Source organism: Vipera ursinii (genome assembly GCF_947247035.1).
Source record: "Vipera ursinii genome assembly, chromosome: 3".
Classification (NCBI taxonomy): Eukaryota; Metazoa; Chordata; class Lepidosauria; order Squamata; family Viperidae; genus Vipera; species Vipera ursinii.
In genome coordinates, this window is record NC_139516.1 from 94,196,620 (window position 1) to 94,210,218 (window position 13,599).

Here is a 13,599-nt window from a genome sequence, read left to right on the forward strand (position 1 = left end):
TTACGTTGACAGAGAGCAGGAGGGTCCCAACCACTTGCAGTGCATTTGGAAACTTTTCCTGGGCCTCCAAAGACAAACTGTTCATTACATTTTATCTCAATTTCTTCATTGTATGTATATTGAGGTTGTCTAGGTCGAACATGGCCATTTCTCACTTCTGGAGGGAAACACTGAATTTCTATGGAGGAATATGAATGAAAATTTGTGTTCAATCTTTTACACCATGAAACAAGAACATTTACCTATCCCGGGTCCTTGGGAAGTTCTCAATAGGTGGACAAAAATGCCAAATCCAGTCTGAACATCTGGCTGACTGTGTGATGAACAATAATGATAATCAAGGTTAGTAAAAAACACACAGCTGATAGAGAAAACTCAAGGCTGCTCTCACTGATCACTGACCAGCCAATCCCTGGCTAATGCACTTTATTTGCTAGCTACCTTATCTTCAGGACTAGGGATCACTATGGAAGACTACAGAGACCCTCAGAGATTAGTTGATCCCAATGACTTTCCATCATTAATTTTCGACCAGTTATTTACTCAGCCATTTATCGACCTGACTATGTTGGCAAACCCTGCCCTAAAGCTTCTGCTCCATTCTTACTTTGTTGCTTAGCTTTATGTGATATTACAATATTCAAGAAAAAAAAGAGTGAAATTAGTGCCCAAATGTAAGAACCACCAATACTGAAGTCATAAAGTGATTTCAGTCTAAAACAGTGATGGCAAAACTTTTAGAGACCGAGTGCCCAAACTGCAACCCAAAACCCGCTTATGAATCGTCGGGTGCTGGGTGGGCATGGCCCATTGGGTGGGTGTGGCCAACTGGGTGGGCATGGCAGCAGACAGGGTGGGACTAAAAAGTTCAATCAATCAATTCCAACTTTGCGAGATCTTTTTTTTCCTGTGAGAAGTTGAAATTGATTGATTGATTGAACCTTATTTTTTGCACATGGTGGTGGAGGCCTAAAGCAAAAAGGGTTTATAAAACACAGCTGAAGGCCTAGGACTGGGGTGACGGCATGCATGCCCAGAGAGAGGGCTCTGTGTGGCACCTGTGGCACACATGCCATAGGTTCGCCACCACTGGTCTAAAACAAAGGTGGCCAAGTGACTTGTGGATCAATTCTGCCCTTTACACATATTTCCAAAATAGATTGAGTTGCTTCCTTGTGGAACTATCACCCAAATTTTTCCTAAATCAAACAAACTGTCTTGGTGAATTGTGTTCCTCTGTCCAAGAAATGCTACATGAAACATTCATTCCTATTTGGCCCCTCATTTATTGCTGAGCCATATTACTTATGATAGATTGCAGACAGAAATAAATGCTTGCCTCAAATGATCTTCAGAAGAATAACACCTTTCTTTGAAGAAAGATATTTTGAAGTCTGATCAATTAAGATTAAAGGAAGTATAATATGCCATTTGTCTCCACAGGTTTCAGGAACCCATGAACCATGAGTTTTAATTAATCAAAGATTATTAAAATGTTGAAATTATAGGCTTAATAGTTCTTTTTAAATTATCCCTTTAAAACTAATAATAGCTAGTTTAGGAAATCAATTCAGTATGCATATAAATAATCCATAAATCTAGAGGAAAATTGAGACAATATTTTCTTTTATATGTTTAAAAATGGAAGGATGAGTCTTCTAAAGCATTGCTTGTTATTCCTGTTTTCTGTATGTCTGATAAAAATGAAATGAAATATAAACATACAGAGACCTTTTCCCCTATTTTACCACAAAGTTTTCAACCAGGTCAGATTGATAGGAGCTGCAATTCTAGGCATGCACAGTAAGAAGAATAAAATGTGTATAAGATTTCAAAAAATCATGACCATTAGAAACTCATACAGACCTTTACATTGAAGCTTTGTACCCCATCCATTCTCAGTACACAATGCATCTGGTCTGTCAGCAAATGTGTATCCGTCATTACAGGAGAATCGGATTCTCTCACCTTCCTTATATATGAACTTTGGAGATAGTATGTTTCCATTTTCAATATTGTCTGCCTGGCAAGTTATTTCTACCATAAAATACAAACAAAATGTTTTTTTCATTAATATCCTCTTTATTCACTTGAATAAAAAAGAATGCTGTATTGCTAAAAAGATTGAAGAAGAAAAAGATTTTTTTGTAATTTTAATCTCATTTTTCATCCTAATAGGATTCAGGTACGGTCAGGTTGAATAAGTGTCTTTTTTCATACTCATTGGGATGAATAATAATAAATCTTAATGCTATCTACTATTCAGTTATTTTCACAATCAAATGAAATGCCTTCAGCCTCACCCAGTGTCTTCATGTTAATATTAAATAGACGTGGTGTGGGTGCTGAGCATTGAGGCAACCTGCAAAGCACAATCTATGGGCTAGACTTCTCCTTCCATGAATGCTGACTAGAACTATTCCAGAGGAAGAAGAAGAACTAGTGTAACACAGTGCTACCCAATTCAATCCTTGAAGCCAGCCCAGAATGATTAAAAGCCATTAAAATATCAAGGAGAGAAAGAATGGATGCATCCTACTCTCACCACAGTTATGATGAATTCCATTTTAATTCTGTACTCGGATCTGAAATCTGACTGAAAAGAGTCAAAATAATCCACTTCTTCCACAGTTCTCTGAAGCAATTGCATCTTCTTAAAAAAAAACCTTCCCCAGGAAGGGCAGGTTGGGGACTGGACAATATTTATCCAGCTAGTAGTGGCTTCTTGAGGAAAGAGTGCACTATTGGCTCCTTAAGTGAAGGTAGGACCATCTTATCTCCCAAGTTAAGAATTAGTACTGCCAGAACCCAACCACATCTCACTGGACAGGAAGTCTTAGCCTATCAGGAAGGACATGGATGTATTAGACTGACAGCCAAGCTAATGGTCAGGATTAATAGGTTTAAATTTCTTCCAGACAATGAAACCAGTCTAAGTCTCAATTAGTTCCATGGGGGTTGCCTCAAGGTTTAGAGTGAATCCAATGATTTATCCAATGTATGCAAAGCCTATTTCTCACAATCCTTCTTACGAAAACCTGGGTTGCCTTGAATAAAACCACCAAATAACTATCTGCAGGTGTAATAAGGACAGAATACTATGGATACTTCCCTGCTCTTAGCACCATGAGATAGGTCTTGGTAATAGCTCTAAGTCATACTCACTTGGCTTCACTACTTGTTGTCCTCCAGTGGTACTCTAGATCTCTCTTCTCCCATTTCACCTAGAAAGTTCCATTTAGAACTAATTGGGGTTCATCAATTGTCTGGGGCAGACCAAATAGGTCCAGTCTTTCTGTAATGGGGAGCAGCCCATAGAACTCCAAGCCAATCAAAGAGTGATCCAACCATGACAAAGGAGTGTAATAATCACACTCAGAGTTTACTTATCTCCCCCTCACTCACCTATACATTCTGGAACAGGTGCACTCCAAGTGCCATCAGTTTTACAGGAAATTATATTAGATCCTTTGATTTTCAACTTTCCAATACATCCAAATAATACTAGATCACCAGATACATAATCTTCGTTCATTTGAGATTTTGCACCCTGAATAATCCTCACATTGCTTGGTGGTACTATTGGACGACATTTGTTGACTGCAAATAAAGTAACATTGTGATATAAAGCTAATTAAAAATGTTTCAGATTTAGGAAAAAGGAAGCAAGCAAGGAAATGAAACATATCATGAACCCAACATATTTAAAAATCTGGTGATCTACATAGTATAGTTTCCAGCAAAATGGCAATTTTAATGTTTATTTTAATGAAACAAAAACAAAGTCATTTTATCCATGATCTTACTGTGATCATTAGAAAATACAAATCTATTAAAAATAGGTAAGTGGATATATTCTCAATCAGCATAGAAATCTTTTACTCCATCACATAGGGTAACTGAGCAAATAATGGGAGATAGATTACCATGAAGTGCATTATTATTGCAGCAATAGTAACAATATTCATGAAGAATATATTTAAGAATAAAAACATCAGCAAAGAAATAATTTATCTCTCATATAGCCGAAGCTAATACTGTGGCACTTTAAAGAAAAATACACAAAAAGATTAGTTAAAGCAAAAATTATCAAGCTTTTTGTGTTTTCAATTTTTGAAAAAACACTCTGTATATATTCACAGAGTGGATGTCTATGTAAGCTAATTAAATGTGGGCTGAATGACATGATAAATGAATAAATAGATGACTCCTTGGTGGAGCAGTGGGCTAATGCCTCCTTAAGTAACACCAGCTGCCTGCAATTAGTGCAGGTTCGAGTCCCACCAGGCTCAAGGTTGACTCAGCCTTCCATCCTTCCGAGGTAGGTAAAATGAGGACCCAGATTGTTGGGGGCAATTAAGCTGACTTTGTAATAATGCCGCTTGGGGGAGGTGTGAAAGCCCTAATAAGCAGGCATATACATAGAATGAAGGCTACTGCTAAGCTTGTAAGCCGCCCTGAGTCTTCGGAGAAGGGCGGGATATAAATGGAATTAAAATAAAAAAATAAAAAATAAAAAGTGGAGATCAAGGTGTCCATTGGTGAGATGCCATAATTGTCTTTTACTATTCAGTAGTTTAATGAATGATTTGGATGAGATAAATAAATAAATAAATAAATAAATAAATAAATAAATAAATAAATAAATAATAAATAAAAATAAACCTTTATTGTCAAAGTACAACATGTGTACATTGAGATTAGCTGAGCCTCCCCCCCCGTGCTCTCTCTCCACAACACACAGTGACAACAAACCCTCCATCCTACCACACCATGTGAACCAACTACACCACACACCGGCCTCCCAAGTCAATTCTGCATGAGATTATGTCCCATTTAAAAGCCTAACAGCCCACGGATAAAAGCTATTTTTCAGCCTGTTGGTACGGCTGGCTATATTCCTTTGTCTCCTACCGCATGGTAGGAGAGTAAAGAGATGAGGCAATTGTTAACATCTAAACATGAAAGAACAATTAGGTGGAATAATTAATACAAAAATAACATTAAAATTATTTAGGTGGAATGGTATTAAAGTAACATAATGAACTTTAACAGACACAAAAACAAATTTATTTACTTAGGATATAAAAATCAAATGACAAGTACAGGATGAAGAATTTATTTATTTATTTGACATCCATATCATATTAAATTACTCTGGGCAGCTTACAACATAAAAAAAAACATTGAAAAGCATTAGACTCGTCCACTACAAAATGCAGCAAATAAAATCATTAATAGATAAAATCAAGGAGGCAAGATGGCAAAGAAGGGAGCCAGACACAGTGGGGGGGGGAAGGGAGGTGACATTGAATCTTAATTAATCAACCACCTCCAGAATGAAACTCCTCCATTGGGTCCCCAAGCCATTTGTCAGAGGCAGGTCTTAAGACTGTTACAATTTCATCTCAGGGGGTAAGATGTTCCAAAGGGCAGGATCCATGGCAGAGAAGGCTCCTGTATCCCACTAACCAAAATTCTTCAGCTGATGGGATCGTCAATACTGGTACAAGGGTGGGTGGGCCAGTCCTATCGGGGTGAGACAGTTTCTCAAGTAGACTTGACCCATGCTGTGCAGGGCTTTAAATTACCTAGCTGGTAATGGTACTTGTAGAAGATCTTGGAATAGAAGTGAATTGCAAATTGAAAATGAGCCAAAAATGAGATTTTACTAAAAAAAATTAACTAAAAAATTATGGTAAATGAAATGAAACTAACCAAATGGTAATACTGTTTGGTCAATGACCAGTACAATTTGAAAAAAAAATCAATACAAAAGTGAAAATGAAACAGCTGAGATAAATATTAGCAAAACAAAAATAAAATGACAAAATGTAACATACTACATTTTAATTTTTAAATAGCTGTCTATGTGTTTTGATTATCTGTGCAAGCATAAATCTAAAATATTAAAATCTAGGAAGTTAAAATATGTATCATCTAAAACAAGATGGGTAACATGTATTAAATCTGAAGTAATGCATAAGAGGTTATATCTAAAGCACCTGAAGGCAAGACAACAAGCAACGGATGGAAACTAATCAATGAGAGAAGCAACCTAGAACTAAGGAGAAACTTCCTGACAGTTAGAACAATTAATCAGTGGAACAAGCAGAAGTGGTGAATGCTTCAACACTGGAAGTTTTTAAGAAGAGACTGGACAGCCATTTGTCCGAAATGGTATAGGGTTTCCTGCCTGAGCAGGGGTTTGGACTAGATGACCTCCAAAGTCCCTTCCATCATCATCATCATCAGCAGCAGCAGCAGCAGCAGCAGCATTACCACTTATGCTTATTTTAATTGCAGTAATCCAGAAAGTGGCAGTTGCACAAGTGATAAAGGATTCTGAATGTTCTAGATGAAAACTCTTATATAAATTTATGTTTAGGGACAAAATATAACTGTACAATTTACAATTTAAGAATACGTGTCACTTCCAAGTGATAACAATGGTAGACTAAGATGACTGTGGAGGGGTGGATATGATATCAGTGAACACTGATGATTGGATGACAAGCCTGGGCCTGCACAGCCTCCTTGAATAAGGAAAGATCAAGAGAGTGTCCAACGTTCTGGAAGGCTCTTCCATTGAGGAAACTGCAGGACTTCAAAGTCCTTGCAGCTGACTTGTAAGTCTGAGTGGCCAGAAGACTCAGGAAAGTCAACGAGTTCAGATGCACAATGGAGCCTTTAAGGATATTGGGTGTGCTTAAAATCTCACTTTCTTAAGCACATTGGGGTAAAAAATATTTTTAAAGGGAAAAGGATTTTTGGGAATAGCAGAACAATTAACAATTTGGTGAGTGAGCCTTCATTCTGGATTAAAGAAACAAATAAAATAACAATTTTTAAAATTTAAAATCAATAGCAAAAAGCTTGGCAAGAATTTATTCTAAATAAGTCTTTTTTTAAAAAAAACCACAAAGTTTTATTTGTTTTCCAGTTTAACATTTATACGTTTAAGAAAGCATCATGGTGACTGTGTAATCAAAAATTCAGTAACAGAGTTTTTAGTACATAGTTCAGGTTACATTATCAGAACATTCTTCTCTATTTCCCTTAACATTTAATACAACATGCTTAAACTAATAGATTTCTAAGAATAGCATGATCAGTTAAAAAAAAATTCAATCCAGTTTTAGTTAGACAAATCCATGTCCTGTTATTAAGTTTTATCTAATTTTGATTTGGGTTATGGTGTTCAAGTTTAGCCTTTAACATCCAAAATAATATTCACCGCCCAAATTTCCCATATTTCACTACACTACACTAAAGATAAAGGTAAAGGTTTCCCCCCACATGCGTGCTAGTTGTTTCCAACTCTAGGGGCCGGTGCTCATCTCCGTTTGAAAGCTGAAGAGCAGTGCTTGTCCGAGGACGTCTCCGTGGTCATGTGGCCGGCATGACTAGACGCCTAGGGTGCACAGAACGCTGTTACCTTCCCACCGTAGTGGTCGCTATTTTTCTACTTGCATTTTTACGTGCTTTCGAACTGCTAGGTTGGCAGAAGCTGGGACAAGTAACAGGCGTTCACTCTATTAAGAGTACTTGGGATTCAACCTGCCAAACTGCCGACCTTCTGATCGACAAGCTCAGCGTCATAACCCACTGAGCTACCGCATCCCTGCACTACACTACACTACACTGTATTGTAACATCCAATATACACAGAATAGCTGAATAACTAAGCTCTACCTAATAGGCATTTTTTATTTCACATCCTGATACATCACACATTACAGATTGAACAACCTACATTTATCAATCTACAGCTTCTTATAAATGATCAAATTCTGTTTTAGTTTTTAGCTAGTTCTTAGTTCTTAGTTAAAGTATTCAAACCGCTTTTAGCATCAAACATAGGATCCATAAGCCAAATTTCCATTATTTCAGTATACAAATTATGGTGTTTAAGATAAGCCTGATAAATAAATACATAAGCACATTCTAATTTTATCTCATAAACATTTTCTATTTCAGATCGTAATTGATGACATATTACTAAAAGAGCGGCCCATAATAAGTCTTAAATGGATTAAAAAGGATAGTCAAGTTTGAAATATTTTTACACAGCGCTTTTGAAATTATTAAATATATACATAGCTTAATGAGAATGTAGATTGTTTGGAGTTTTAGTGAAGAGACAATTGGTGGAAGTTTCAAAATAATGATCTAAAGGAATCCTAAAACAGAACATGTGACTTTAGAATATCAAAGTGCCAGAAGGGACCAGAGGCTTAAGGTAATACAGAAGAGGCAAAAGGTGGGGGGGGGGAGAGAGAAACTTCCCTTCTACTTTTGTACTTGGCTTGTACTTGTACTTTTCTCTTTCTGGATTTATACTGCTAGAAAATCAGCCAAACTTTCAAACTTGAAAAAGGAAGGAGAGGATTGTTAGAGCACCCAAGAAAAAGATTATCACTCCAGAGATTAAAAATAAATCAATCAATGAAGAATTAGGGAAGAATGTATCTGAATCTGTTAAAAGAGACTTGACTACATTTGAAGGGAAATTGGCAGAAAGATTTGTAGATATGAAGGAGGAAGTGAAAGAAGAGATAATAATACCTTGAAGAATCTCTAGGACAGTTGATTGGAGAGGTGAAAAATTAAAATAAAAAGAAAATAGAAAATGAAGCAGAAATAATATATAGAAAGATGGAGAAAATATTTACAGAATCTTGGCACTATTGGACTTAAAGAAGGAAAAGAATTACACCTGAGATTCAGAGTGGTTCCAAAGGACACCAGTGAAGATCAAGAATAGTTTGTTCAATCTTTACAAAATTTCTGTAATGGGATGGAGATGATATGCAGGCAGAGACAGATAATGTATACAGGATCAGTACACATTATGCAAAGCTCTCCAGGAACATTTTAATACCAGGTTCAAGATCAACAACGCAGGTGTACTGTAACTGTACTTAAAGAAATTCCTAGAATGTACTTAAAGAAATTCCTAGAATTCCTAAGGGGGAAAAATGTTTTTGACCGAAAATATAAACATAAACCATTTTGTTGAGACAAATTGGAAGGAAATATTTTTAATTTTAAATAGTAGAGGTGTCAAGCACCTGGGAAATCAAGAGATGGGATCAGACAGCTCAAATGAGTATAAAGATTTATTGCAAGCTTAAACTCTCTACAAGAATCTGGCCAACTGGCTGTTAAGAGAAATGCACGGGAAATAAGAGACACATTCAAGGTGGGCTGGACTCAGATCTTTTTTGGGTGTGCAGGGACTTGTGACTTATGATGTGTTTTGCCCCTCCTTGAGCACAGCCTGGACATCTCCTACAAGAGGGTTTGACTAACTCAGTTTTAACATCATGAGATTTCCTAGAAATATTTAAAGAAGACATGGACACAAAATAAATGGAAGTGACAGAAAAAACCATGCAACAGACATGACAAGAAACTAAGGATAAAGCACCAAGTTAAGTGCTACCGGTATTGGTTTTTCCTAAGTTTTGGCATATAGACTTTAAATCCCTCATGTGACATATAATGAAGCAACGTTTTCCACCTCAAAACAGAAATGTATTTCATTATTTGAAAAAAACTGAAACAATGTGTAATTTATTTAGAAAAAAATGGTAGTAAAAATTATTTTAAAAATTTGATTTATAAAAATTTAGGTGAAGAGTTTATTTCCATGGGAATAAAAAAGAGAAATGGAATTGTTTTGAAACTCACAACTAAGGTCAGAAATGGGATTGCTTGATAAGCATGGCAGTATGCAGGGATTGAAGTCAATTTGTACCACTTTGATCCCTAATAATATTTTTGACAGCCTACTTACTTTCACAATGAGGAACCTCATTGGTCCATCCATTTGTTCGACATTCACGGTAATCAAATTGGCTGAGCATCTTATACCTAATAATTAAAAAATAGTGAATTAAAAACAATAATATTGCAATAGAATTATACATCAAAGCAAATTTTATAATAGTTTAGAACATACTGAGAAGATCATTAGTCTAATTATTACTGATCATTCTTGGAACTCTAGAAGTGTTAACCTGAAACAAGTTTGGTATTTAGTTAGAAAAAGATGAGAAACTCATTCTCCCCAACTTTTACATTTGTTTTCCCTTCCAAAATGCTTGAAACTATCATCAAATTCAAAAACAGTGTATGGCATTTTTTTTTTAAAAAAAAAAAGAATTACAGAGAGAGGGGGGAGGAGAGAGAGACAGCACAAAATAATATACTGTAAAAGCAACATTGCACATATTAAATACAGCAAGAATACAATCCCATGATTGTAACCCTGAACTTAGAGGCACGTAGCCTATTGGTAAACATGCTCGCCTGCCATTCAGAAGGTTGAGAGTTCAATCCTAGTTAGAGGCAGATGTTTCTCTCCTAGGGCGCAAAGAAATTAATAACTGCTGCGAAATATGTATAGGCATCAGGAAGAGCATTCGGTCACTAAACACTTCATCCAGTTGCCCAGACTCTACCCTGAATAGGGACTACAGGTCATAGAAAGGGGATATTGTATCCCATGAACCAAAGTTCCATGTTTCAAGAAGCACTTGGAACAAAATATTTAGATGTTTTAAAAATGACTCGTACTAGTACCTCATTGTAATAAAGTATTTAAAAGTTTTATAATGAAAATCCCAAGAATCATTGTCTATATTAGAGCTGCCTCTTGTAGTAAGGGGTAAATTAAGTGGAAACCAGCATCTAAAAGATATGCTATTAATATTACAATTATAATCTTTTATAAAATACAAGATATTGCATACCTTACAGTATATAAATCTAAAATATATTAAAATTTCAATCTGTTTTAACCAGACTAAATGTCGTTTAGATTTCTCTCACAAATACAAACATGTGTGTATGTAGCACAGTGAAAAGTACAAATGCTCAAAAAGTATAAACGAAACTTGCAATTAATTATCCCTTGTATAAGAGTGCCCTCATGTGGTCCAAATATTTAATGAAGGGATAAATAAGAGGTAAAATTTAAGAGCATGATAACATTGTGTAGCAACATTGCAAAATGAAGTCTCTTCAAAAATAAATATTATAGTCCAGAGAAAACCAATATGCAATAAAATATGTTCAGATGAAACAAGTGAGATAATTCTATCTTCAGTCACCAACAAACCAGCACAATCAGATTTTTATATCACCAAATATGGGAGAAAAAAGCAAAATAAAAATTATAACTAATAATGTCTATTTTCACTGATATGGCTATGATATTTGGGTTCTCACACAAATTCAAAAGAAAAAAATTGCAGAATCTTTTCAGTATTTCATACAAATACAGCTTATGTCTGTAAACATTTTAGTCGAAGGTAATTAAACAGCTAATAAAGAAAAATAAAGTCATTTTGAAAAACAAACTGAGCTGCTTTGAGTTATAAATCTCAAATGCAGAAATCCCGAGATTGTGAAAAAAGGGACATGTGGTATCATCAAAAGTCAGCATATTACTAAGAATGTAGTAAAACTGATATAAAATATAGTGAAAACTGAAAGTTGCAGTTTGGTGGATTATGTCAATGTTAATCATGTCATGTTGTGGCAATCTGATGTTATCATGGTTAGTTTGTGGCACAGGGTGTAAATCTCCTTAAAGATTTATAATCCATCAGATTATATATTCAGGATGCTGCTCCCCCAGGAATATTATTTATTTTATTATGTTCTGCATTGGATTCTTGACAATAAAATGCATGGCCTCCATTGTGTAACACAGTGTTTCTCAGCCCGTTCTTTTTAACTCTCTGTTTCCTAAGTTCCACCAAGCAAACTTCTATGGATGTCCCCAAGTATATAAACAAGACAGTATTCTTCATCTAGCAATTTCATTATCAGGGACTGCAACATACAACATAGCAAAAAAAAAAAAACTTACAAAAAGCTTGGACATCTCACAGGAAACAAATTGTCAGAATCCATTTATATTTCATTTCCTCTGAGCTAAACCCAAATCTCATTTTCCCCTGGATTCTGCCATTCCCAAGGGGGAGAGGGAACAGGCATGGGGCTTTATGGCTTTCACTTCCTCCATTAACTGTAACCTTTGTTTATTCTGCCTGCCTGCTATCCATTACAATATAACCAATTGCATTCTTAATAGGCATTCTCTCTGAACTTATGGGCCAACAGAAAAGGGGGTGGGTAGGGGAGAAATGCAACCCTCTGGGATTTGTTTGTTTCTCCAAATGAAGTGTGAGGAGTGATGGGAATGATCCTGCTGCAAATGGACTGTTAACTCACCTTTCCCACGATGGGCTTACCACCTGGAGCTTGGCTGATCCAGAACTGACTGACCGAATGAACTGTGGGGTGGGCTTTGCTTGGGGACACTTTAAAAATATCAATCTGTGAGGGAATTCCTCAGGTCCTGTCTATTATGCCTGCTATTTCCTATTTCTTGGTAAAAGTTCCTGCTTGGAAAATCTTGTCTCCAAGAGTCCTACTTTCTTAAGATGTGGATTGAGGTGGATCGTGACACAAATATTCTACCAACTACAGTGCCATCAGAAAATCAAAGACATAGTAAGAAATAAGATTATGGTTTATCTGATGTCACAGCACTCTTTAAATCCATGATACTTAAAGATCAAACACTCAGTATTATATTTCCTGAAAATAATTGCATCTGAATAAATAAGGATTTCATATATACAATAAAGGAAGATGTAGAATTAGATGATTTGTTTGTCAGGATTAAGGAAAGCACTATCATACTACATTCAAGTTAGAGAATATAAGTGTTTTTTTAAAAAAAACAACAATATTTATTTAGGTGTTAGCTTTACTCCCTAACAAGAACAGATGCACAATCTCTACTTAAATAGATCTAGAATTCCATTGAATGCCTAAAGAGGGATAGAATAGACTTCTGCTGTTGTTGAGATGTTTCTTAAATCAGTGTCAACCCTCTTGATGGCTAGACAAAAGCTATAGATTACATCACATCAGACTCTCATCTTGCCCCAATTTTAAAGTGTCTGTATATGTATATACATATACATATACATATACATATACATACATACATACATACATACATATATATATATATATATATATATATATATATATATATATATATATATATATATATAAAAATACACAAATATGAGCTGTCACTGTTGTGACTACTGCCTGTCGATGGCCTTCGGTTAGGCTGAAACAGGAAATAAAGATTTGTCCCATGTTTGGGGCCTAGCAAGGTAATCTAAATAGTTAACAAGCATTTAACACATATCTCCCTTGCTTCTCAGCTAACAAAGTGAGATAGAGCTTGTGGCCTAGAGGTAAAAACAACTGCCTAATGTGCAATCAGCCCAGGTTCGAATCTCAGAAGGGTATGGCTGACTGATGAAAACAAATAAGTTTGAAATGCATATCAGTCTCCCTTTAATTCTTTGTTAGCAATCTAAAAAAAATTACACAAATATGAGCTGTCACTGTTGTGACTACTGCCTGTCGATGGCCTTCAGTTAGGCTGAAACAGAAAATAAAGATTTGTCCCATGTTTGGGGCCTAGCAAGGTAATCTAAATAGTTAACAAGCATTTAACATATATATATATATATGCCAGCCTACCCTGCTTCCTCC

The 13,599-nt window shown here is 35.7% G+C and overlaps 1 protein-coding gene across 5 annotated transcripts in view; it reads right to left on the reverse strand.

Annotated features, from left to right (window-relative positions):
• The window catches only part of CFH (complement factor H), a 121,411-nt gene that overhangs the window by 55,287 nt on the left and 52,525 nt on the right, over positions 1–13,599 (reverse strand). For all 5 annotated transcript variants that reach the window (XM_083358884.1, XM_083358883.1, XM_083358885.1 and 2 more), the window contains 4 exons: positions 9,803–9,879; positions 3,406–3,600; positions 1,867–2,037; positions 5–178 (listed from right to left, as the gene is read on the reverse strand). In XM_083358884.1, the coding sequence (XP_083215010.1) occupies positions 5–178; positions 1,867–2,037; positions 3,406–3,600; positions 9,803–9,879 (617 nt within the window). The remainder of the gene's footprint in view (positions 1–4; positions 179–1,866; positions 2,038–3,405; positions 3,601–9,802; positions 9,880–13,599) is intronic.